Source organism: Palaemon carinicauda, chromosome 1, assembly GCF_036898095.1.
Source record: "Palaemon carinicauda isolate YSFRI2023 chromosome 1, ASM3689809v2, whole genome shotgun sequence".
Lineage (NCBI taxonomy): Eukaryota > Metazoa > Arthropoda > Malacostraca > Decapoda > Palaemonidae > Palaemon > Palaemon carinicauda.
In genome coordinates, this window is record NC_090725.1 from 259,024,549 (window position 1) to 259,050,961 (window position 26,413).

General features: G+C 44.9%; 2 protein-coding genes across 4 annotated transcripts in view; one reads left to right on the top strand and one right to left on the bottom strand.

Annotated features, from left to right (window-relative positions):
* LOC137655522 (organic cation transporter protein-like) overlaps positions 1-16,047 on the top strand; it is a 311,982-nt gene extending 295,935 nt beyond the window's left edge. Inside the window, exon 12 of the mRNA XM_068389423.1 lies at positions 15,837-16,047. Coding sequence (XP_068245524.1) covers positions 15,837-16,040 — 204 coding nt within the window. The 3' untranslated portion in view covers positions 16,041-16,047. The remainder of the gene's footprint in view (positions 1-15,836) is intronic.
* A 678-nt stretch (positions 16,048-16,725) lies between these two features.
* Positions 16,726-26,413, bottom strand: part of LOC137655533 (uncharacterized) — a 166,431-nt gene continuing 156,743 nt past the window's right edge. For all 3 annotated transcript variants that reach the window (XM_068389433.1, XM_068389441.1, XM_068389450.1), the window contains one exon: positions 16,726-18,105. In XM_068389433.1, coding sequence (XP_068245534.1) covers positions 16,735-18,105 — 1,371 coding nt within the window. In that variant the 3' untranslated portion in view covers positions 16,726-16,734. The remainder of the gene's footprint in view (positions 18,106-26,413) is intronic.

The window sequence follows — 26,413 nt, forward strand, 5'->3', positions numbered from 1 at the left end:
ATCGTCCAGATACAGGAAGGCTCTGATGTCTCTTGAGTGCAGTATTCTGCTACATTTAGCAAAAGTTTAAATGCAAAGCCTGCCTCTTAAACTCCTCTCTAGAACTGTGAGAGAGATCTATTGGAGCTAAAACTAAAGGAGGTTTTCCTATGAAAGGAAATTGTAATCCTCCCTCAGAAGATGTACTGACCAAAGGTCTGCTCCCCTCTTCTCCAAAGATTGCCAGAAGTTATGTAGTCTGGCTCTACTGCCTGAAGGCGAAAGCAGTCAGACTCTGCTTCGCCTTGTGACCAGGCTGACATGAGAATTTAAATAGTTCATGATTTCGATGTCTCCATGGAGAACTTTGACTTCTGAACGAAGGCATTGAGAGCAGTTACATCCAGGACTGGATAAAAGCCTCCCTCTGCCAAAAGAGAGACATTTGATGTTGCAAAGTCTGTTTTGCAGAGAGGTCTTATCAGAGTAACTAACAAAGGAGGTTTCCCTAGGAAAAAGATTTCGCATCCATCCTAAAGGCATAGCACGGACCTCAAAGTTATCCTGCCCCATTGTCTGGATCCCTTAAGAGATTCAGCGATCCACCCAGGGGGCTGTAAAAATCTCTGGGGCTGCCACAAGGTCCTCGACCTTAACGTGGTTAAACCTCCACCCTTGCTATCCTGGAATACCTGATAAGGAAGCTGGCTTCATAGGTTTATATGTCTCATTTGCCTGCATTCCTTGAGAGACTCAGCAATCCACCCAGGGGTCTGTAACAGTCTCTGTGGGGCTGCCACAAGATCCTCGACCATAACGTGGCTAGACCTCCACCCTATATGACATATCTGTTTTAGACATTGTTATGACGTTACTGTTTTAAGAATTTATTGTTAAATTATTCTCATCATTTATTTATCTCCTTATTTCCTTTCCTCACTGAGCTATTTTTTCCTATTGGAGCCCTTGGGCTTAAAGCATCTTACTTTTCCAACTAGGGTTGTAGCTTGGCTAGGGATAATAATAAAAATAATCTCGTACCTCAGATACAAGATCTAGAGGCCAGGCTATTCAGAGGAAAAAAGAAAGCTGTCTTTCCTTGGTGCTTCTGAGACTCTAAACAGTCTCCCACCATCCTTAAAGCTTCATTGATGACCACGTGTAAATTCAAAGGGTGGGGAATGTGGAGCAACAGGCATAAAATAATTTGGAAACTAATCATAAAACCTTTCCTGAGTTTCTAAATCAACTGAATGACGAAAGGAATAAGGATCTTCTCCTTCTGAGAATCTCAAATTCAACAGGAGAAAAGTGATCACCAATGTCTTCTACTGACAAAGATCTTGTAAGACGTGGCGCCGAACGTCCTGAAATAAGAGGCGCCGATCGTCCTGAAAGACGTGGCGCCGAGCGTCCTGAAAGACATGGCGCTGAACGTCCTGAAAGACGTGGCGCCGAGCGTTCTGAAAGACGAGGCGCCGAGCGTCCTGAAAGACGTGGCGCTGAGGGTAAAATGATCTTCATTACGTCACTCGGCGCGTTCAGTTCATCAGAGGGTTCTCATGGCCGACTGGCACTCTGGAACAAAAACCGTGTATGTTGGTTCGTAAGCATTATAGTATTGCTATTATTAGCAAATGTGATGCAATGCAAGACTCTAACAGCAATGCTAGTAGCTTAACGTCCAACGCTCTTTGCTTTCCCATGGCAAGGGCGAGCATTCTTGGGAACGTCAACAGGAACGCTCGAGAGGACATCGGGTCGTGAGCTAACGCCTCTCGTTTCCTTTGGCCGATCGACATTCCTTCTCCCAGGGGTTGGGGAGCTTGGAAGAGGTCTAAGGCTAGGAAAAAAAAAACGTCCACTGTGCTGAATAAATTCACTGCACTAATTTAGCACTGAAACTTGCACTTTTAACTCTTACACAAAAGACCATAATTAGTCCTGCCCATTGTGATAGATCTTTCTCTAATGCAAAATCGTTTCTTGTTCTTGCTATATAAAAATGTAACAAAATATTTTTAATAAAATATCACCCTGATATTTTCATTGTAAATGAATGTTTGAACACACTTACCGGGTAGTTACATATAACTACCGGTAAAGATAAATGTTATACATACCCACCCGGTAGTTATATATAACTACCGGGAAAGTTACATGTTATATGATTCAAATGAACAGATATAGGAATAACATATATAAATGTAAACAACCCATAATTCTTAAAGGTTCCCAAAAAAAAGTGATTTGTTATTATTAGGCTCCACCTTGAATGGGTGCCAATCGTAAAATATATTTCCCAAAAATACACTAATCAAGACACGCTAATGAAATTTTCAGGCATTATTAGCACTATAATAAGGCATATACTTTGTAAATTTTATCATCCTACAGGGAAAATAAAGGATTTTATGAATAAAAATGTGAAAATCGCTACCAGTGACTTAAATGTTATTTGGTGATCGGTGCGTAACTACCATCTTGAATTGAAATTTCGTTCTATAGGCATGTTTGTTTATCCACCTGGAACAAGCACACAAAGTTTTATCAAAATCGAACAGTAAATAAGCACACAGCAAGAAAAAAACGAGCAATAACTTTAGTGAAAGCCAAGCCGATGAAGGTGGGAAACCTAGAAATAAATATTCACCAAAAATTAAAATCTCGATTAGGGAAAAAACCTTCTGTGTTTTTGTAGGTATTATGTCACTTGATAGCCTAAAACATCGAAATATTATATTACTTAAGGCATAAGAGCAGGACAAGCAAAGAAATACACCCCTCTCCCGAAAAAGAAAAAACGAGAAATTACGATTTTTGTCTGATGACAGAAATATTGGATATAAAATCAGTTACCCCTGAGCCCCCTGAGTTCATTTTCTTTGATGACACTGATATTAGAAAACGACTTTGAACAATTTTTAAGAGGTAAACTATAAAAATTAGACAATTACTAATGATATTTCTTATTTTTGCTATGAACATAAGGGGGGCGTTGATGACCATGGGGGGCATTATAGAAGCTGGAGATGAATTCTACACATAGCACGGCCTTCTGATAGGCAAAAGGAAGACTTTTAGCAAAGAAAAAAAAATTGGCAAAAATCAGCCTTGTAAGGTGGAGGCTACCCTTAAAATTAACAGATATCGCAATAACGTATATATATATACTGTAATGTAAACAACCCTTAAATCTTAAGGGTTTCCAAAAATAGTGGATTGCTACACTTTACAATCGGAACACATATGTGAATATACGAAAAATACTAGAATCCCAACATCGAAAGAAAATAAACAACGATATCAAGAATTGTTGGGACTGCATCGTATTTTCATGAGAACTATGCAGCAAAAATTAACAATACGCTAGTTCTATTTAATCTTTGAAAATAGTATCGATGATTTAAAGAACGAATACTAAAAACACAAAAATTTCTTAAAAATTAACATACAGTAATCTTTTTATGTTAAAAGTTAAATACTATCGTAAGATAGATTTCCTTTTCATTCTTTACAAGAAAAAGAAAAGAATTATGCAACATATTACGTAGTACTATGTTGCTTACGTCACACGATTGTGACGTCATAGAGATGGTGGAACGATCTCCGCCATCATGTTAAAGAGTAGGTTCGTAAGTTTTACAGTAGGGGGAAAAAACTCCCATTCCTACCTCTGTTAAGATACAAACGTAGTTAAAGCACTAACACTCAGTAAAAATAAAATCCAACCAGCAAAGGCTAAAAATAAATTGTACATCACCAAGATAACTGTAATATACAGGTTATAGCGAGTGAAAACTCCAACATCTTGCCGCTAGCGCAGCAGGGAATGTGTGAGGGTTCCTGGAATGGTTCCTAGGTACCTCGTTAGGGCGCAGGGGTGGTACACCTGGCTATCCAATCAGCGATTGGTGCGAGATTCGAATTTTCTGCAGTGACGTCAGGGACGTAAGCTATATATATAACTACCGGGTAAGTCTTATGTTTAAAAGTTAATGTTTTCTGGCATTTGTTAATGTGTTTCATAAAGTTAAGTGTTAATGTTTTCTGCCATTTGTTAATCCGTTTCGTAAAGTCAAGTGTTCATGTTTTCTGCCCCTTTTAATGTTTTCTGCCATTTGTCCTCCTCCTCTGCCAATACTTTCTTTTTTGGACATCGCCTTACTCAAAAGGTAAGGTTTCACATTTTCATGACTTCCCATTTATTATTGCATTACTGTATGATCTAATAATACTCCATTTACAGGTATTAATGGTTAGGTAGGTATTGAATTATCCAAATAGTTGTACAGTATTTCATTGTGGTTAGTAGTTTAGTTTTATTATAGAATTTAATGTGGTGTTTTTGTATGGCTTGGAATGAATTAGGAGATTCACAAGTAAAACATGGCTCATCATAAGAAAAAAATCATGATACGAAAACCATATCAGAACAAATAAATTTTGCATCTAGAAGCATTACTGTACAGTACTTTCAAATTTGTCATTTGTTCCAACACAAATACAAACATTCATTCTTCACAAGAGGAGACTCACTCAATGGTGGGTGAAAGTCCTCCTCTAAGTGGCTGGAACTTTAACACCCGGGTTCACTGTATCTGAGCTAGTAGTATGAGATGTGTAATGTTCAATAATTGTACATGATGTAGATTATACAAAATCCCCTCAAAAGGTTTACCAAAAACATTACCAGCAAAAGAAAATGATAGCCAGCAAACAGAAAATACAACTATATTAAAGATTTAACATAATCTACTGCATTACACAAGATCCACTGAATACTCAAGAAACACCAAAACTAAATAATGATAAACCTAATTCTTACGAATAAGTAGTTCGAGTTGACTTCACAAACTTTTATGCAGCGAGGGACAGATGACGTTGCTTAGTTTCAGATATAAAAGGTTGAGACGAAAGAACACAGCTTCTGATGACAAACAGATGAAACTTCTTTATCTTTATCAAGATGTTATATTGTTGCAAGTACAGTAAAAAATTTCATTTAACAGTAATTGTAGCTGAAATATCTCCAATCACAAGTAGTGTTTAGTCAGGTCTCTCTTATCTTGCTCGACACCTGTCCTTCATTTACAGTGAACCAACAATCCCGAATGTTCCTGACAGACGAGAAGCATTACGCAACATGATGCCACGCAACGGACCCATTCTTGAATCATCTTGTTCGGTATAGCTCACGCGCGTCAAACAGCTGTTGCCGAAGTAGAGTCTAGAATTCTTGTACAAGAACACAGCAATATTTTTGCATTACAATTACATTACCATTTAAAATAAAATGAATTTGTTTATTTTTACATCAACATACATGAAAAATAAGCCCTTCTCACCAGTCTTGTAAGACAATAAACATATAATTAGTGTACATATAACAAATACCCCTGCCTAGCGACAAGTTGGGGGTCATTAACCAACAAATTTTCACAAATATAAACAAAATAATCTTAACAAACATCATTAAAAATACAATGATTTCATTTCAATGACAATAGAATACAATTTTGTATTAAAAACTCCAGGTGAAAAATCAAAATGTACAGAGCTGACAAATAATGACAAATATCAATAAAAGTCATTGCAAAGAAAACTAAAAGGTTTCTTCTTATCAGATACAAAATTCACAAATGGCATTTAACCAATGCCCCTTTTTGGCCTCGGTTTAACATAGTCTTTAAGGACATGACAAAATAATAAATACATCAAATGCAGAAATCAACGGCGATATCATTTATTATATAAAAAAAAATAAAAGACTATTAAAGTAAAACAATAAAAGCAAAGATGTTATTATGAAAGTTAAATAGCTTTCAGAAGACCTGCCTCTGAAATTAATCTACAAATCCTGTAGCATAGTACAGTACAGCACATCATTTCCAAGAATCTTGGCAAGGATGAACCTGCCATCCTCACTTCAAGCCTCAAACGGATATCTATTTCTCAAGTTGCTATAATTGAGGCATTCAGTCAACAAATGCCTCATTGTTAAGGGTACCAAACAGTCGATGCAATATGGTCATTTAGCAGAAACTCGAGAGCCAACCGAGTGTGACCAATGCGGTGACGACAAAGAGTAGCTCTCATTTTCGGGGCATCATGTTATATCTCAAAGGGGATATAACATTCGTTATTTCTCTCATCTTATTTTCAACTAAATAATCCCAATATTGTTGCCCATTATTATAAACCAAATTCTTAATGATAGGTAAAAAAAAATCATTACAGAGAATGGGATACTTCCTTGGATCAGGAGCCTCTGATACTTGGAAGGATTCGGAACCTTCCCCCAGGACCTGTAAAAGTCTTTATCAGGTGTAAGAAACATTGAAGGATCTCTTGAAGCAGGTATGCTTGCAGAGGCCGCTTTAAAAATTTCTTGTAATAATTATGACTTTCAAGACCATTGTTGGTTTGCCATTGGGCTATGAATCCTGAGCAGGAGTGCATATTGTGCGCTACAGGAGTGCTTGACTGAATGGTTCGTGATTGCAGGATGCATGCTACAGGTGCGCAAAAAGGCAGCACATGAGGGCTGAACAGGCAACGGCTGTTTAAAGGATTGAGAGCGAGTATAGGTGCAGATAGGCATGTTTGATGTGCATGCAGATGGCGAGCATAGCTCTCAAACCAATTAGGTGTGCCATGATGAACATGATGAACACACTTGGCGAGCACGCACAGGTTTCTGGCAACTTGGTGAATCTTGCGAGACAGCCACGGTTTGCTGGGCGAACTACCTATCCACTGGATGATCGCTAAACCAATCGTCAGCAAGGTCCGCAGAGCTTGGCTCTAAAAAGCTATAGCGCTAGGGTGACAAGTTGCGCTGCCGCTTACTTGCTAGTTAAAGTCACTGGTGGTGGCAACCACTCACCCTTGTGAGAGAGGCTGCTGAAGATCCCTAAAGGATTGGCATGTTCGGATGAGGTAAGGTCAATCCTTTCTTGGCGCTAGGCTCACCTAGGGGGAACACTTGCCCGAGCGACATATCTGATAGGGCGGGCTGAGCACGCTCGGCGTGCAAATTCACTTCGAGGGATGCAACTGCTGGGGGAATGTTTGCCTGAGCGCTACCCTGCGAAGAACAAGCAAACTTATCCTGTTGCTGAGCAGTGAGTGCACTTTGGCAACACATGCCAGAGTGCTACATCGCAGATCCTCCAGAGGAAAAAGATTTGCTACTGCTGATGAAGGTCCAGGGGGCAAGAGACCAAACAGAAGGGACTCCATCCTGTTGGCTCTAGAAGGGGAAATGCCAAAGCCACCATTCGCAGGAATAGAAGAACTTTCTTGCTGCCCACAAACCAACAGCGCAGGAGCCTGTCCTTTCACAGGGAACCCGTAAATCCCAGTGAAGGCCAGAGCAGATGCAAGACATCTCGAGTTGCGGACTCCTCGGGAGAGAAGCTTTTGCTGTCTTGCGAGGGGAGACGGGAAGAACTCTGGCCCGAAGGTTGTCCAAGGGTTAAAAGGTCACTGCTCCTGTTCGATCGACCACCTGAATACGCCAGATGAGAAGAGACTGAGGGGAGGATACCGGGACACAGAGTAAGTCATAGGGATTTTTAGGACCTTGAGGAGGACCCTGAAGGAAAAGAATCACTTTTAGACTTCTTCCTCTTCCTGCCATACTGCTCCTACTGGGAGGGATGACCACTCACGACACTCACATCATAAAGACGCCTCCATGCAGGAGTGTCTTCTGCATGAAGGGCAAAGACGGTGAGGATCCGTCTCTGTCCAACATAAACGTGCCGCTACATTTTGCCAGAACACATCCACATGTCAGCAACCTCTAGGTTAACACACACACCAGAAAAGAGAGAGGCAATATTATTTAAAGTGTTTATAAGGCCAGGTCCAGGTATACTGGTAAAATGACAAATTCGGAGGTAATTTTTATTTTTCCTAACTATACAAACCTTAGCTATTTAATACGGGTTATTACTTTCGGCGTAGTTGAAATGACAAGCCATCAGAATTTTAACGAGGGTTTACTACCCTACCACTAAGGGAGGGTAGCTTGCTAAACCCCCCCCCACACCTGTGCTTGAGCTCACTTTCCTTAGAGGTAGGACTTGGGGATAGGGCTGGCAGGCAAGTTTGATTAAATAGCTAAGGTTTGTATAGTTAGGAAAAATACAAATTATCTCCGAATTTGTCATTTGTTCCGTAACCACGCTATTTAATATGGAAGGGTGGAAAGTCCTGGCCAGTACTGGCTTTGGCTTTGCCCATAGACTCAGTATCTGAGTGTGTCAGCACTCAACAATAAGGAGTCCCTGCATGCTGCTTTCCCCAAGAGAGGGGAGGATGAAGAAAAGAATAAGGGCCAGACATACCTTTCCATTCATGCAGACTAAGACCGGGTAACAATGCCCTCAACCTTCTGCTACTTGTCCATTAAGGAGCCTGAGGTTTTAAACCAGCTGTTGTGCAGCCACCACAGGGCCGATAGAAAACGTATCGAGCCTCCTGTAGGTCACGTCTTGCAGGTAGTGGGCTGTGAAGGTCGTCTGACGCTTCCACACCCCAGCTTAAAGAACCTGCGTCACTGAAACATTTTTCTTGAAGGCCAGGGACGTAGCTACGCCCCTGACGTCATGTGCTCTAGGGCGACGTGACGGAGGAGGGTCTGGATTCAGGGACAGATGGATCACCTTACGAATCCATGCCGAGATGGTATTCTTGGTGACCCTCCTCTTAGTCCTCCCAGTGCTCACAAACAATGCCTGCACCGGGGGCGGACTGCAGCCGTTCTTTTGAGATATAGCCTCAGACTCCTTACTGGGCACAGTAGGAGATGGTTTGGGTCATCTGTTACAGAACGACGACTCGAAATCTGGAAGGAGTCGAACTGAGGGTCCGGCACCCCCCCCCGGATTCTGAGTCTTAGCAATAAACTCAGGGATGAATTTGAATGTTACCTCCCCACATCCCCTTGAATGGGCGATGTCATATGAGAGACCATGATGTTCACCGACTCGCTTGGCCGAAGCCAAAGTTAGTAGGAACACCGTATTCCAAGTTAGGTGGCGATCTGAAGCCTGGCGTAATGGTTCATAGGGAGGTCTCACTCGAACCACGTTCCATGGAGGAGGTCTCACTTCCGACTGAGGGCAGGTAATTTCATAACTTCGTATGAGTAGGCAAAGTTCCAGCGAGGAAGAAATGTCCACTCCCTTGAGCCTGAAGGCTAGACTTAAGGCTGAGCGATAGCCTTTCACCGCCGAGACTGAAAGGCGCATTTCTTCCTGCAAATACACAAGGAACTCCGCTATTGCTGGAATAGTGGCATCGAGTGGAGAGATACCCCTTCCACGACACCAACCACAGAAGACTTTCCACGTTGCCTGGTAGACAGATGCGGATGACTTTCGCAGATGTCCAGACATCCTGATCGCAACTTGTTGCGAAAATCCTCTCTCAGCGAGGAAAGGCTGGATAGTCTCCAGGCGTGAAGTCGTAGCGAAGCTACGGCTTTGTGGAAGATGTTGGCATGCAATTGTTTACGTAGCTTGTGTCGCGGAGGGAGTTCCCTTGGAAGTTCCGTTAGGAGTTGCAGAAGGTCCGGAAACCATTCCACGTGATGCCATAGCGGAGCTATAAGGGTCATTGATAGATTGACCGATATTCTGGTCTTGTTGAGCACCCTCCTCATCAGACAGAACAGGGGAAAGGCGTAAACGTCGATGTTGTCCCACCGTTGTTGGAAGGCATCTTGCCAGAACGCCTTGGGATCCGGGACTGGGGAGCAGTACAGCGGCAGCTTGAAGTTCAACGCTGTCGCGAACAGATCCACCGTCGGGGAATCCCACAAAGTCAGGACTTTGTTGGCTACTAGATGATCCAAAGACCATCGGTACTCACTATCTGAGACGCTCTGCTCAGACTGTCGGCGAGCACATTCCTCTTGCCTGGAATGAAACGTGCCGATAGTGCAATCGTGTGAACTTCGGTCCATCTCAGCATCTCTACTGCGAGATGGGATAGCTGCTTCGAAAAGATACCTCCTTGCTTGTTGATGTAAGCCATCGCTCATCACCACCACAGAATGTCCCGCCAGGTAATGTTGGAACTGTTGAAGGGCCAGTAAGACAGCCTTCATCTCTAGCAGATTTATATGGAGGTACTTTTCTGATTCTGACCACAGGCCTGAGGTCCTGTGGTGCAGAATTTGGGCCCCATACCCTTTCTTTGAGGCATCCGAAAACAGCATCAAGTCCGGGGGGGAGGACGAGAAGATCCACTCCTCTTCATAGGTTCTCGTCTGTCACCCACCACTGAAGGTCCGTCCGTTCCGCAGGTCCCATAGGGATCATGACATCCAGGGAATCGCAACCCTGATTCCACCGGGACTTGAGTCGCCACTGGAGGGATCTCATCTTGAGGCGACCGTTGGGAACTAGACGAGCCAAAGATGAGAGGCGACCGTTGGGAACTAGACGAGCCAAAGATGAGAGGTGACCGAGGAGACGTAACCACGATTGGGCTGGGAGTTCTTCTCGTCTGAGGAAAGGGCTTGCGACCCTCCTCAGCCTTGCTATCCTATCGTCTGATGGCAAGGCTTTGTGGAGATTGGTGTCTATGATCATGCCTAGATATACTGTACCAGTCTTTGAGTGGGAAGCAGAGAGGACTTCTCGAGATTTACCGTGATCCCCAGATCCTGGCAAAGTCCCAGAAGTTTGTCTCGGCGTTGAAGAAGGGATGACTCCGAGTCTGCTAGGATCAGCCAGTCATCCAGATAACGGAGGAGACGGATGCTGATCCTGTGTGCCCACGACGATATTAGGGTGAAAACCTGTGGTGCTGTGGAAAGACCGAAACACAGCACCTTGAACTGGTAAACCTTGTTGTCTGGGCTGAATCTTAAGTACTTCACTGGGATCTGGAAGTACACGTCCTTCAGATCCAGTGTACACATGAAGTCTTGCGGTCTCACTGCAAGTCTGACCATGTCTGCAGTCTCCATGCTGAACGAAGTTTGCTTGACAAACTTGTTCAGGGCCAAGAGGTCGATGACTGGTCTCCAGCCTCCAGACGCCTTCTTTACAAGAAAGAGTTAACTAAAGAAGCCTTGGGACCCGTCGAGGACCTCCTGGAGAGCGCCCTTCTTCAACATGGTCTGGACTTCTGCCCGAAGGGACTGCCCCCTTGCTGATCCCATGGCAAGGGAGCTCAACGACACTGGATCCGCTGTCAAGGGAGGTAGAGATGTTGTGAACGGGACGCGATATCCCTGACTGATTACGGAAATCGTCCAGGAATCGGCCCGAGTTGCTGCCACCTGTTCGCGCAACTTTGTAGGCATCCCCCCACTGGTGGACATGCAGGGGGACTGCCAATCCTAGCGTTTGTGGCCTCGGCCGCTCCCTCTAGGATTTTTTCCTCCCCTGGAGGACTTTTTGCCTTTCTTGTCCTTGACAGGAAAGGGCTTAGACACCGTTGTCTTCGCTGCAGCTGCCGGTTTCGTGGTCTTGGTAGGACGTGGCTGCAGGGGTGCTGGAGAATTATAGGGCTTTGATGTTAGAGCCCTATGTAGGAGAGAGTCCTGGTTGGACTTCCTCCACCTCTCAGCGGCCTGCTCCACGTACTTAGGCTCAAACAAATTCTTCACCATAACGGAAGAATGCCTGAACCTGCTGATCTCGGTACTGGGGACCTTTTGATGGAACCTCTCAGACACCGCATCTCGACGTTTCAAGATGGTGCTAGCCCACAACAAGTTCGAGACTTGGTGGGCTAGAAACTCGGTCGTGCGAGTGCCCGAGAGTAAAAAGATCTCCATAGCCTTCCTGGTACTTTCTTTGGACAAATCCTCTGAACGTAACAGGATGCCTAGTATCCCTAGCCAGATGTTCAACCACGAAGTGGCCTGCATGGCACACTTCGCCACCTTCTCCTGGCTAAGGATCTCCGTAGCCGATAGCCGAGAACGAAACCTGCCGGTTGGAGTAACTCTCAAGAGGGACTCCCTTGGTAAGCTTTTCCAACGAATGGTGCAGGGGAAGAGCTAAACAAGGTTCTTCAACGATGTCGAAGTACCTCCCCTGATGAACACAAGGAGGTGGGAGGAGCTTGTTGCCAGCGCTGGATCGGCTGGAGGAGGCAAGCTCGGAGAGCTGGACCTCGATCTTGTCCCTGCCACTCTTGACCACTTGAGACCAGAGTAAAGCCGCACTGGCCCTAGAGGGTTTTTGAGTCCCAGAGACTCGGTCCAAGACCGTGTCCTTGCCTCACGAGGAGGAATCTCCAGGTCTGCAAACCCAATGAGATTCCTCATAAGGGTCAGAATCTGCCAGAACGGGTGTTCTGACTCCTGCAGCTCTCCTCCTGAGCAGCAAAGTCTCCTGTCCCCAAAGGCTCTTCTTGGAGGGACTCTTGGACGTTTTCCGAGTGCTTTCTGAAGGGAAAGGGATCGACCGATCCCTGGGAGGAGTTACCAAAGCGGGGTTTGCCTGAAACAAAGATGAATGAGAAGAAACGTCCCTGGACCTTTCTGGAACCTTCCCCCTGCAGGCGACGCGCCGTTCTGCGCTTGGGGGGGGACACGCGACGATGATGACCTTGCCGCACGTTCTCCTGCAGCCTTGCGCGTGGGGGGGGGGCACGCGACGATGATGACCTTGCCGCACGTTGTCCTGCAGCCTCGCGCGTGGGGGGGGGGGGGGTTGATGATCACGCTGGCGCTCACACGATTCAAAATGCCCTGGGTCGCGTGGGGGGGAATGTTGGCGCGCGCGGGCGAGTGATGGCGCGCAGAGACGCGCGCTGGAGAAATCAGAAGGTGCGCAGATGGAAGATTGCGCGCTCGCTGGAGAAATCAGAGGGTGCGCAGATTGAAGATTGCGCGCGAAGGTGAATGTTCGCGCAGGATCCAGCTGAAGAGCCCGTGCGGGCGAAGATACTGTTGGGTACGCGCGCGCAGGAGACACATCCCTTGCGCGCATAAGAGCGCATATCAGACTGTGGAGATGGGCGTGGGTGCGAGTCGGAGACTGCGCGCGAAGACGTGCTGGCGAGGGATGGCGCGCAGGTGGAGAATGACGGCGCGTTGGCGAGCGCTGACGAGTAGGGGAAGAAATTAACTTCCCTACTGCGCCCAGATCCGAAGATCGTGGGCGCGCAGCAGGTTGAGGGCATGCAGTAGCGAGCTGGCGATCAGGAGAGTGCTGGCACGCAGGTGAGTGCTGGCACGCAGGAGAGCGCTGACGCGCAGGTGAGCGCCGGCGCGCTTTAACAGGAACATCCTCCGTCGATGAGCACTGGCGCGCAGGTGAGCATTGATGCGCAGGTGAACCCTGGCGCTTAAGGGACGTATGTGCCAGCTTGCGCATACGCCCTTGTTGCCCCAAAGGGGCTGTTGCCTGTTTTACAACAGGATGCGTTGCCGCCCACAGCGCGTCAACAGCCAGGAACGGCGACGGCAGGTCAGCAGGTCTGACTAAAGTCGGCGATTGTTTGACAGCGGCCCCCAACCGGATCATGTCAAACAAGGATTCCTTGGAGGGCGAACCCACAAGCCCCAAGGAAGACCAAAGCTGAAATAAATCATCATTACACAAGTTGATATTTAAATCCTCCCCCGGGGAAGGAGGAGGAGCTGCCTCGCTACGGGAGGCATCTCCCTCTCCTGAACCCCGAGATCGGGCAAGAGAACTATGGCCTACACTTCCACTCGACAGTTTCTCGGAAGAAACCGATTGAACGGGAGCTTTGGAGGAGGTTTGGGCAACGGAAGAAGAGCCCTTGGGATTTTCTCCTTTCAAAGAAACCTTCGATGGAGATATATCCCGTTTGCACTTCTTCTTGAGGCGCCGAGAAAACCTCTCCCACTGGGAGGTAAACTACTCCCTACACTTGCCACTCTTATTATTTCCATCACACTGCTGGCCCCTACAATAAGGACAAAGGGTGTGAGGGTCCGTATCGACCGCCGACATAAACGTGCCACAAGGGCGGTCGGGTAATCCAAGACACTTTCGCATAATCGCAGAGGCCAACTTCCAAACACCCCTGTCAAAGGAAAAGCAAAAAGCATGAAATGGCTGTCAGAAGGCGAGGGTGAAAGCGGACACGTCCGACTGCCACCCGAGCCGAGAGCAAAGTGAGCTCAAGCACAGGTGTGTGTGTGTGGGGGGGGGGGGGGGTAGCAAGCTACGCTCCCTACCCCCCGCTAACTAGCGGTGGGGTAGTAAATCCTCGTTAAAATTCTAATAGTTCGTCATTTCAACTACGCCGAAAGTAATACCCCCTATTAAATAGCGTGGTTTGTATGTCAGTTACGGAACAATGTAAAATTCAAAAGTTTCTGGCCTTACTAGAAAGTGAATGTGCGCTCTCAGAAGAGGGTGAGCATTGAGGTGAACGTGCACTGCTGAAAAAGGTTGCACGCTCACAAATAGGTGGGGGCACTTATGGGTGTATGCTCTAGCTAAAGAGCAAAACTAACGCCATAAACAAGTAGACAAGTGATCTGGTTCAGATGACTGGACATGAACAGGCGAGTATGCGTGATGTGTCTCATAAAGACCGAAAGACCTTTCTGGTCTCTGCACTGAGAAGGGAAATCCTGGAGAGAACTCATAGGTGAGGGCGTCCTCCACTCGTGGGTACACACATACAGTGTGCGTTGTCATCTTCCTTTTGTCCTTGGTGAAGGGAGTCGAGGGGCTCCTGAAGTTGCACGCATTCTCACACCAGGAGAGAAATGGTAAGTCATGCTAACCCAACTCCTATCAATTGGTCTTTAGGACCTTTCCATCTAAAAGGGGAAAAGGGGGGCAGAAACCTTTCCTTCTGACAGGCATTATGTGATCAGAAGCCACAGCATTCTCAAGTGTCCTCTGGGTTGTTTCGTCATCTCTCATGGTAGTCTTATTTTTCCTCTTCAGTGAAGGGACACCTGATGCCGCACTCTCTTCCCCTCAGGGAATAAAACGGTAGGAATTATGTATAATCCTATCGATTGGTCTTCTACAAATTCTTCGTCCAATAGGGAAAAATAAGGGTGGAGCCTTCTATCCTGACCGGCAGTGAGTGAAGAAACGAAGGTGAGGCAGAAGAGGAGGAGGATCTTGATATTCTTCTTCTGGTGTGGCTTCCAGGCCGATGGTGACCACACTCTGGGAAAAGAAATTCTAGGCACTCCATGAAAAGACAATACTGCCAGGAGAGGAATCTCCAATACCTTTCTGGATACAGACACTGACGAGAAGTGCGGCTCCTTTCCCTGTGGCAGTAGTGATTCCTATCCATTTGCGAGTGAATATAAACAGCAACAAGAATGCTGTCAAAAATACCTCATACACAACTGCCAGCCAACAATTACCTGAAATAAAAATATTAAAACAGCCTGTTTACAGCATAGAGAGTATGTGTAGTAGTTCTCTCCAGCGGCTAAAGTTAAAGTGAACTTAGTGGGCCGTCAGCTAGGAGGGGCTTCCCTGCCACATCGTTAAAATTTCAACAGCATTGTTCCAGCCATGCTGAAAACATATTCCTATTAAAGGATGAGGGTTTGTACTTGGGTAAAAACAAATGTTTTATAATTACTAACAATTTCCCTTTATAGATTTTCCACATTTTTCCCTTGATTTTGGCTGAAAATTAACATGGTTAGTTTTCTACTGAATATTGTAAAAGGTGGGTTTCTTCACAACTAAAATAGTCTTTAAATGCATTATACCTGAGGGAAAAGTATACCTTTTTGGTTGGTGAATAAGAAGCGATCTTTTCCTGTCAAATTCTGCTGCGAAGCAATGGAATTATTATGCTACTGTAAAGCATTTTTTTCTGTATACAAACTATTTTTCTAATATCCAATTTTTACATATCAGGGAGAAGTAGTTGTTTGGGCGCCATCACTGTTATTTGGCAGCGTGTCCATCGTGGCGGCTGGGCTGTCTCTAATTTTACCAGACACCAAGGGAAAAAACCTACCGGAAACTATTGCCTTAGAAATAAAGAAAGGAAGAAATGGTGAAATTAATGAGTCCTACATACCTGAAGAGGAACAGCAAAAAGGCCCATCTTCATCTTAGATTGTTAGGCAATAAGTAATTAATCAACTATAAATACATTGATAAATAATAGACAGACAGGCATATATATATGATCTAGATGTGTGAAATATACCATTTTATTTTATGTAAATTTTAATGTTTATTTCAAATATCTGTGATTCTGTGCATACACTTAACATTTTTTTTTTTTTGAGGCTACATTTTTACATTTTTTTTTTTTTTATCAAAAACCCTTACATAGACTCGTCTTGAATAACATGAAAAAAATTACATTTTATCCTGTATCTATAAATAAAATACTGTACTGTTAATAAGGAAAAATAACTATCTGTAACCATTTCTCTCAGTATTTTCTTTTAATAAACTAGTTAAACTAAAATCGAATCTGTGACAAAACCTTTCAACAAAATACTGTGCAGTTCACAGGAATTTAAGGTAGAAATGTTTCCAGCCTGAAACTCTAACATAGCATACCCATTCATATATTGCATCAACATACAGTATGAACCCTTTAAGGCATAGCAACCAATGTTACCCCATCACAAAGTTAAAATAGCTAATTAGGGGCTAGTATGGTTTTAAATATATTTTACCTCAAAATACAAATAGATATAAAATAAAAACTATAACAAAATTGACACCAAATATATTATCATGTAAGTATAGCTACTTTGATGATTATGCAAAATTACATGCTCATAAAAATGTTATTTCATGATTCACTGTTCAATTCTAATAAGTTTAATTTAGGAATAGATGTAAGGTTAACTTTAGAGGGTTTTCGCATCGTATAAGTAGGTCTGAATTTAGAGTGGACTTTGGAGAACGATCTTCTAAGAGTTCTGCTATTTGGCCTGGGACTGACTTGGGGGTCAACAACTGGGACTGAAAATTGACGAGGCATGGTTTTTCCTTTACGAACTGTAGCATACTTGTATTTCTCATCATTTTGTAGTTCAGATGCAATATCCGAGTTAGACTTTTCCGGTGGCGTTCGCCTCCGCAGGGTTGCCATGCTCTTTTCTTTTCTAATAACACAATCAGAGTTGTTTCCTATAACAATAGGAGACACCAAAGCTTCACTTTTTTCATTAATTTTAGAGAAATATTTTTCATAATTGTTACTAATTTCATTTTCTATTTCATTGACATATTGCACCAGGTCTGTCTGTGCTGTTTCTGGAATCTCATTATTACTGACATCAGAGGCACCAATAAAACAATTTTTGTTATCCAAGTTACGTTCTGGAGTCCTGTTTTTGTCGAGACAATTTTCAGTGTTTTTATTCTTATCACCATACCAAAAATTACTTACTGATATAGGGTACATGTGAGAGTATGTTTCACCAGCAGATTCATATGCATATAGCAATTCTGGAGCACCTGAAAGAGCATCTGACTTTGTGTAGAAATCTAATTTAAACATGGCACCCAGTTTTCCCGGGTACATGTGATCATAAAGAGTTAGTACTACGCTTACTATTGCAAGAATAACACTCATGCAACCCATGACCCACCAAGCCCACCCAAGCCTGAGCTTTATAATTTTTCTATCAACAAGAACATATTCTGGGAAATTATATAGAGCACAGCCAAGATAGGTTACTGATGATATTGCAGTAAGGATACCGGTGATTATAAGTGGCCGACAGCTGAGTTCGGGACATGCTATTAAGATCACAACCCAAACAGCCCAAGAGTACAGAGCAGCTATTAATATATATGAAGTCATGGATCCTGCATGTGCGACAGCATTGCCAAATACCCCGCGCCATGCACGGCCTTCACCACTTATTTCTGCTGTTAGGCTTACCAAAGCCAATGGCCACCCTTCTTTCAAAGCTCTTGTGTGTATACCCATTAATTCAGTACGACTAAACCAATACACGTAGTGTGTAATATGAGCATCATCATAAATAAAAGTTAATTTGGCATGCCATAAACCTACCCAAAAACCAACTAAACTTTTCACGGGATGACCTTTTGGCGAAATGGGCATTTTCACCTCCGTCTCTCCAGTAACCCATGAAGATGAAACATAGGCACAGCTTGTGCCTAGGCCAGAGAGCAAGCACAGAATTACCTTAAAAGGAAATAAGAATATTACTTTCAACCTATATCATAGATTTCTAAAATCTAGGTAAAAGTGTATTCACATAAAAAGTACCCTATAAATATGACACTTACCGATGTAAACAAATACAAAAAAAATACTACTAACTGAAAGCTAGATTACTGTATCCTATGGCTTTTCAATAGTAGCTCTACCCACTGCTCATATACAGTGGGTGAGGCTAAACTACAGCAGTGTGTGGAGATGAATATGGAAGCAAAGAAAAAGTATCTGTAAACAAATTGGATACAGTACTATTAAAGCATCTTATGGACATTCATAATTTTTCCCTCATAGTAAACCAAATGAAAAATGACAAAACTTATAACAGTTTGTATTTTTCCTAACATACAAACCCTCATTCTTTACTATAGGAGATATTCTAGCGCGACCTGGAAAATACGGAAGAAAAACCTTAACAAGGTCGTTAACGACCGGACAGGTAATTACCCACCTGACAGTGGTGGGGGACCGCCGGTCGGTAGCTGCTGTATACCTTCAATCGGATTCTAGTTAGGACTATCCCAGGGGGGCGGTGATGGAGGGAAGATTTGTGTAAAGAATTCGGGTTTGTATGTTAGGAAAAATACAAACTGTTATAATGTTTACAAACTGTTATAAGTTTGTCATTTGTTCCTACACTAATTACAAAGCCTCATTCTTTACTATAGGAGACTTAGTCTTGAGGCCGGGGTGGCCAAGGAGTTCCCTATCTTTAGGGAAGATAGTCCTCAGACTAGACTCTTTTGAAGCAACAATCTTCCGTTATCTTCTTTCTTTGTAGATCCCCAGAATCTCAGTACGACTGAAGGTTTGCAACTTCATGGAAACAAATGATTCAGGATGAAGTGGGTCAGGAACATTCGACTCGGACCCCTTCAAACTTAGGATTCCCCCGACCTTGCCAAGGGGAAACCTCGTGACCACGAGTATAACTTATACTCTGTGAGAGGAATCAGATGAGTATCATACCTTATTTCCATTGGCGAGTCCAGCTGAAACTGGATACAGGCTAGGATCCCCAGATGTGGGGGAGAAGGAGATGAAGAAGATCGATGGATGTCCTTCTTAAAACCTAGTGTAACCCAGAATCCTCAACCAATGGTTACTGTCCCCTGAAAGGCGTAAGGTAGTAACAGCATCTGTTGACCTGTCACAATAGGCCCTATAAAAAGGGTGTCTAGAGACCTATGTGTCACGTCGCTCAAATATTGAGCAGTGAATGTAGATTGGCGTTTCCAGACCCCAACACTTAAGACTTGGGAGAGTGAAAAAATTCTCTTAAACGCCAGAGAGGCGGCCACTCCCCTAACTTTATGTGCTCTGGGTTGTGCTGCCTCTGGGTCTCCGTGAAAAGACCTCGCAATAACTTTCTTAAGTCAGAAAGAGATGGTGTTGCAAGAGATTCTCTTCTTTACCTTGTTGGTACAAGGAAGAGATGACGGAGACGTGGTCTGAAAAGTCTGGTGCGCCTCAGATATTTCTTAGAACGCCCTGATTGGGCTTAGTAACGACTGGACTGCATCCTGTGTTACCTGTTGAGAGTGGAAATTCTCGAAATCTCCCATCGGTAGATGAAGGATTATGAGTCTAGCCACCAAGCCCGGTACGAAGTTGCGAGACCCCCCCCCCCCATCTCTTAGAATGGGTGACGTAAGACAGACCATGTACCTCACTGACCCTTTTAGCGGAGGACAGAGGTACGAGGAAGACGGTCTTAAGGTTCAGAGAGTAGTCTGAGGCCCTTAAGGGCACATAGGGCAGACCCTTCAGCGAACGTAAGACACGTCTCAAGGAGATGGTCTAATCTCAAGTGGGGGGCAAGATCACTCCAACACCGAAACAACCAAGGTGATGTCTACTGAGGTAGAGAGGTCAACCCTTTCTCCGTCTACAGATGAGGCTCAAGGCTGCGCGATAGCCCTAAATCGCCGAGACTGAGAGAAGCTTTCCTCATTAAGGTACAAAAGGAAGTCTGGGAACTACTGATCCTTCGTTTTGAGGATCCAATTGCTTCATATTGTCGCTGTTGTAGCGATTAAGAAGTCCATTGTCTTAGCCCCAGCAGTTAGGACTTCTTGTAGGGTCTGCCTAGAGTTTTGGTTTGCCAAGTCCTCGTGGCTTGCAAGGTAGCCGACTGTATCAGACCACGTGTCAAGCAAGAAGGGACATTGAAGTCGCTTCCCTTGCCGAGGCTTCTGTGACTGAGAAGAGCCTGGAAGAGTTGAGTGTCTCTTCGAGGATAGTCTGGTGTGAGCCTCACCGTGAGGGGATCTACGATCAGAGGAGAAGGTTGACGTCTCTGAGAACAGACCAGGTTTAAAGATCGTTCAAGAAAGGCAGAGGCGAGGGACGGTGACATTGCACTAGCCGGTAGGACAATGTCCTAGAGACTGACCATATATGGTCAACGACCAAGCCTCCTCTCCATCCCAGCTAGGACCAGGGAAGGCCAGGCAGTGGCTGCTGAAGACTCAGCAGATAGATCTATAGGCTCCCGCCAACCTTAGCTTACAAGGATGGTAAGGTTGTAGGCACTGAAGACTAACGAGTCTGGGCAGGACTCGAACCCCAGACTGTCAATACATAGCCTGTCTAAGGCTGGAGAGTCAAAGGGTCGAGGAGACAGATGCAAATTGCCGAGGCATGAGATATAACAAATAGTTCTTAAGAGTCCTTAAATAGGAGGATTTCTAAGTCCCTCGACGGCAGCACTCACGAGGAATCCTCAGGCTACGATAATTCCTTGCGTGTTATTACAGGAAAAAGTGGAGACGCGAGTAGCAGACAAACCTTATATCTTACCCCTTGTATCTTTCTTATCGAAAGGGGAAGAATGATAGAAGTCGGAGTGTCAAGAGGTAATGGCGAAGACCGCTGACGAGAATCGGAAGGCTCTGTCATAAGAGTAAACTCTTAATGATGATGATCGCGTGCATAGCGCTAATTGCGCGCGTGCATGGACACTCTGTGCTAAATGTTACGAGAGCCCGACTACTACGCATAACTGAAACTCGAAGGTTCCAAGTCGTGTGAAGTTGAAAATCCAACGCGACAGAGGCCCGAAGGACTCCTAAGGTCATGAGAACCCGTAGGATAAACATGACGAAAGTTTAAAGGCTCCCGATCACGCCCGGCGAAAGGGTGATCGTCACGAGACGTGAGGGGAACCAGTAAGATAAAAAGACGTCTCCTACCAGCACGAGAGGGGAGAACGTCAGGGATGAAAATAACTCCTCCGCAGGGTAGATTTGTTCTCCCTTAGGAGAATGTCGCTTAACACAAGGCTCTCGCTTCGCCCCTGGAGGAGAACCAAAAAGCGTAAGAGGAAGGAGCATAGATCAGTTAACTCCTACAAGTTTCTTCTCGTGACTGGTAGGAAGGTTCCCCCTAAGGAGATCGCCTAAAACAAGCTTTCTCCCTGCCTTATGGGGAAAAGCGTAGGCGTATTAACTTTTCTCTCTCAACGAGGGAAAAGTCTTCCCGAAGGAAGGATTGCCAAAGGCAAGATTTCTCCCCTCTCTATGGGGAAAAGCATAAGTTTAATAATTTCTCTCTCGCGAATGAGGGAGAAGTCCTCCCGAAGGAGGACATTGCCTAAGGCAAACTTTCTCCCAGATCTATGGGAAAAAAACATAGGCTTAACAATCTCTCTATCGCGGACGAGAGAGAAGTTCTCCCGAAGGAGGACGTCGCTTAAGACAAGTTTTCTCCTAGTTCTAGGGAAAAAACGTAGGCGTAAAAATCTCCTTCTCGTGAACGAGAAAGGAGTCCTCCCGAAGGGGGACTTGGCCTAAGACAAGCTTCTCCCTATTCATGGGGAAAAAAGCATAGGCTTAATAATCTCTCTCGCGAACGAGAGACAAGTTCTCCCTAAGGAAAACATTGCCTAAGACAAGCTTTCCCCCAGTTCTATGGGAAAAAAGTGAAGGCGTAATAATCTCTCTCTCTGGCGAACGAGAGTAGTTCTCCCGAAGGAGAACATTGTCTAAGACAAGCTTTCCCCCCAGTTCTATGGGAAAAAAGGGAAGGCATAACAATCTCTCTCTCGCGAACGAGAGAGATCTTCTGAAGGAGGGCATCGCCTAAGGCAAGTTTTCTCCCAGTTTTACGGAAAAAACGTACGCGTAAAAACCTCCTCTCGTGAACGAGAGAGAAGTCTTCCCGATGAAGGACATCGCCTGAGCCAAGCATACTCCCAGGGAGAAGTTACCCCCAGAGGCATAAGCCGTAGACTTGCTTTTCCCCAGCTCCAGGGGAGAAAGCACAGTCTTCGGTGACGAGATAGCAGAGGTAAAACTCATTGAGCTGTTCGCAACTCCTTACGAAGGAGGGACGGTTGCTGACTGTCTGAAGTGGGGAAGCTTTCCCTCTGAAGGAGGATGGATCTTTCACGCAGTCCAATTCTGAGGAAGGTTATCACTCCCTCGTAAGGGAAGGATCTCTAATCCCTGGAGGCAAACCTCCTGTCAGCAATCTAAGCTTCCCAATAAGTTGATCAAGTTGCAGGTTGACGAGTGTTACCTCGTAACATGGGCAGCTCATGAGCTGCCACATGAAGCGAAGGATAACGAACAGAGCGGCCGAAGCCCTCGGCATCGCATTCTATTTCGCTGCTATCTGGGTGTTTTCTTTTAGCCTCTCAAACACGTTTCCCTTTTCCCTTCTGCTCTCAACCGAAGAGAAGGGGCAAACCCCTGCATCTTCTTTCGAGGTTTCCGAGAGACTCGAAATCCTTAACTCATTAGGGAGCAAAGGAATTGGGGAGGTTGTCCTGTCTGAGACACGGGAGCGAGGGATTGACCCCTCGGAGATTTGCTTGTGTAGCGCTAATTGTGTGCAAACACCTGCGTGATTGGGGTCTGAAGACTCTGCCATAAGAGTAAAACTCCTGATTGTTATGGGTGTAGTGTTGGATGGGCGTACGCGAACACTCCACATGACAAGAGTCCGAAGACTCTCTGACCTAAGACTAACACTATTGATGACTTGTGTCATGAGAACCCGAAGGTTCAGCGTGATCGTGCGTGCCCCTAGAGGTTGTGTTGTGAGAACCTGAAGGTTCAGCGTGAACGTGCGTGCCCTTAGAGTTTGTGTTGCGAGAACCCGAAGGGCTAGAGCAACGGGAAACCGAAAGTCTCCCTTGTCACGAGACACCGGAAGTGTCAGCGAGACTAAATGCACGAAAACCCGAGGTTTCAGCAACTAGCTGTGAGAAAACGAAGGGATAGCGCACCGGGAAACCAAGGTTTCCTTGTCACGAGACCCCAAAAGGGTCAGAGATCGAGAATTCAAAGGCGAGAGCGATCTCTCTGAAGATAGAGAGAAAAACAAGGAGAAGCGCTCTATCTGACTTTTTCTAGAGCGGAAGGAGACCCTCAAACTAATATGCGAAGAAGAGGGTTCGAGGTTAGGACGTGCTTTGCCCTTGGCCGCGCTCCTGGTTTCTTAGATGATCCCTCGCACGACGACGACAGCGAGGCAGAACAATGACGAGGGGGATCGTTCTTCTCAGGTTTGTGGCACGAGTGTATATAATCTCGAGACAGGAAGTCTCGGGGAGAGACAGAAGACAAGAAAGAACGAAAATTATAACGTCTCTTCCTATTTTGCCTTTCTCTTCGGTGAGAATATCTAGGTGAAGGCGTAAACGGGCGTACGGGAGAGTTATCTCGCACGTCTGTGCCAGCCGTAGGGAGCGCGCGCAGGAGAAAATTCCCCATAGTGGAATCATGCGGGCATGCGCACATATCCTTGCGGATGCGGGAGAAGGCTGGTGCGCCGGTAAGTGCTGGCGTGTTGCAAAGCACTAGCGCGTTGGTAAGCACTGGCGCTGCGGGAGAAGGCAGCACGGCTGCATTGTCAGAAGACCTTCTAACAGGAGAAAGTTGACGCGCAGGTTTTACCTGTCGCGTAGGATGGTGTTGGGCGCGTATGCGCACGTGCAGGAGAATGTTGGTGTGCGGGAGCACATAGGAGAGCACTGGCGCGCAGGAGAGTGCCATTGCGCGGAAGATTGGTGGCGCGCAGGAGTTTGTGCACAGGTGAGCGCATGGCGCGTGATGGAGTTATGCTCTTGTTGGAGCGTATGCGCATGTTGGCGCATACGCTCTTGATGCCCTATGTTAGGGTAAGAAGGAAGCGCTCTTAAGTTTGTGACGAGAGCGCTTAGTCTAGCGGCGAGACATCTCGTGAAGATAGAAGGCGAGGAAGAGCAAGAACGATTATGTCTCCTCCTATGTCGCCTGTGACTCCGGAGAGAACGACTGGGCAAAGGAGTGCGATCTCTCCTTTTACTCTTCTCTATCTCGCCCTCCTAGCCTCTGAAGAGGGGAGGACAATGAAGTGGAGGAGGAGGAGGAGAAGGTACTGTGAAGACCACTTCTACATACTTGGCAGGGGAACCCATCCTCCGCGGGGTAGCAGAACACCCATGACCTCCATAACGGGGCATAGGGAAAGAGGATCCACATCCAGCGGTGACATAAAGGCATCATGAACACTTCCTCAAAATAGAGGACATCATCTACAAAGAAAAAGAAAAAGGATTAATCAAAACTCAAGAAAAAAAAAAGAAAGGCTAGTCTGCCAGCAAATAAAGCAGGAGCAGTGGTGTTACCACTGCGACGGCTAGAATTCGATTGAAGGTAAACAGCAGCTACCGACCGGCGGTCCCCCACCACTGTCAGGTGGGGGTAATTACCTGTCCGGTCGTTAACGACCTTGTTAAGGTTTTTCTGCCGTATTTTCCAGCTCGCGCTAGAATATCTCCTATAGTAAAGAATGAGGGTTTGTATTTAGTGTAGGAACAATTAACCAATATCATTAAGGATATTCGATAAATATTTGATCAATTACACATATCTTAACGAAATAAACTTACAAAATGGGAATAAAATGTGAAATAAGGGGAAGTCAAATAGCATAATACTCTAAAACAAAATGTCTTTGATTATTATTGAATAGGGACATGCAAAGAAGTAGCAATACTATTTTGTTAACTAGTTCAAAACACACACCGATGACTTAGACTTTCAGATTTCAATGACAACTTTGCACAATACAACACAAGATTAAACTAAGATTTTAATGGAGACTTTATCTTCATCAGATATTTCCAAAATAAAAATAAATTACTCGGTAATTTTTTGCCTACAGGCGAATTGATTCTAGCTGACAAGTTTTCCAATGTGCTCCAGTAGAGGAGAAGATGAAAGTGGAAGGAAAGGGCCAGTCAATCCTCACTTCACCTCAGTCTAACACGTGACCTCCCCTCAATCAGCTGCTTAGGTCCTGTGCGTAGGAGCCGAGACAGCATTAACATCTACTGTATAGCTACTACAGGCTTCAACACAAAGCACCTAGGGACCTTTGGGTCAATTTATGAAAGTAATGAGCAGTAAACATCATCTGATATTTTCACGTGCCAGCCTGGAGTACTAGAGAGATAATTATGAAATGACAGGGTAGTAGCTACTCCCTTAGTATCTCATGTTTACCCCGAGCTTCTCCCGGAATAAAAAGTGAAAACTGCGAATGGGTACAGTCACAGACTCCCCTCTGCCAGAAGATAAAAATTAGTTAAAGAAGGTGTTGGCGAGGCTGATCCTAATCGTCAGTTACCTCTCTTTGGCTCACAAACTGAGGTGAAGAACCTTGACATCAAGAACAGACAGAATCTGGCTTTTTGACTAGAAGCCTGGGAACAAAGGGGGGGGGGATACTAAAGAGGAGGCTGTGACACTCGCTATCTTACTAATTGTAGACTACATCAAGCAAGAAAAAATACCTTTGAGGAAACGTTGCTGTGTGAGGTAGCACCAATTATACAAATGTGTCACCATCTCGGAGGACAAGTCCATTCCACAGTGCGAGTATGAAGAGTTCCACGAAAGTGGCAGAATGAACTCCTCTCAGCCTAAAGACCTGACTTCAAGGCTGAGTAAGCAGTTCCCATTACCGATAATGAGAATAGACTTCTTCTTTGGGGTTGAAATAAGCATTCAGCTAACTTTAGCACAGAAGCTCTAGAATGAATGAATGATTTGGAGTTTTCTGGCATATTGACATTGAAGGTAATTGACACAGCTATCGTTTATTATAAATGAAGACTAAAAAAAAAAAACATTCAATTAAAACCATAAAAGCAAATACTGTATGTTACGAAAATTAAATAGCTTTCAGAAGACTTGCTTCTGAAATAAATCTAAAAATGCTGCTAGCATTGTATGACACATGTCCAAGGATTTTTGCAAGGATGAACCTGCAATCCTCACCT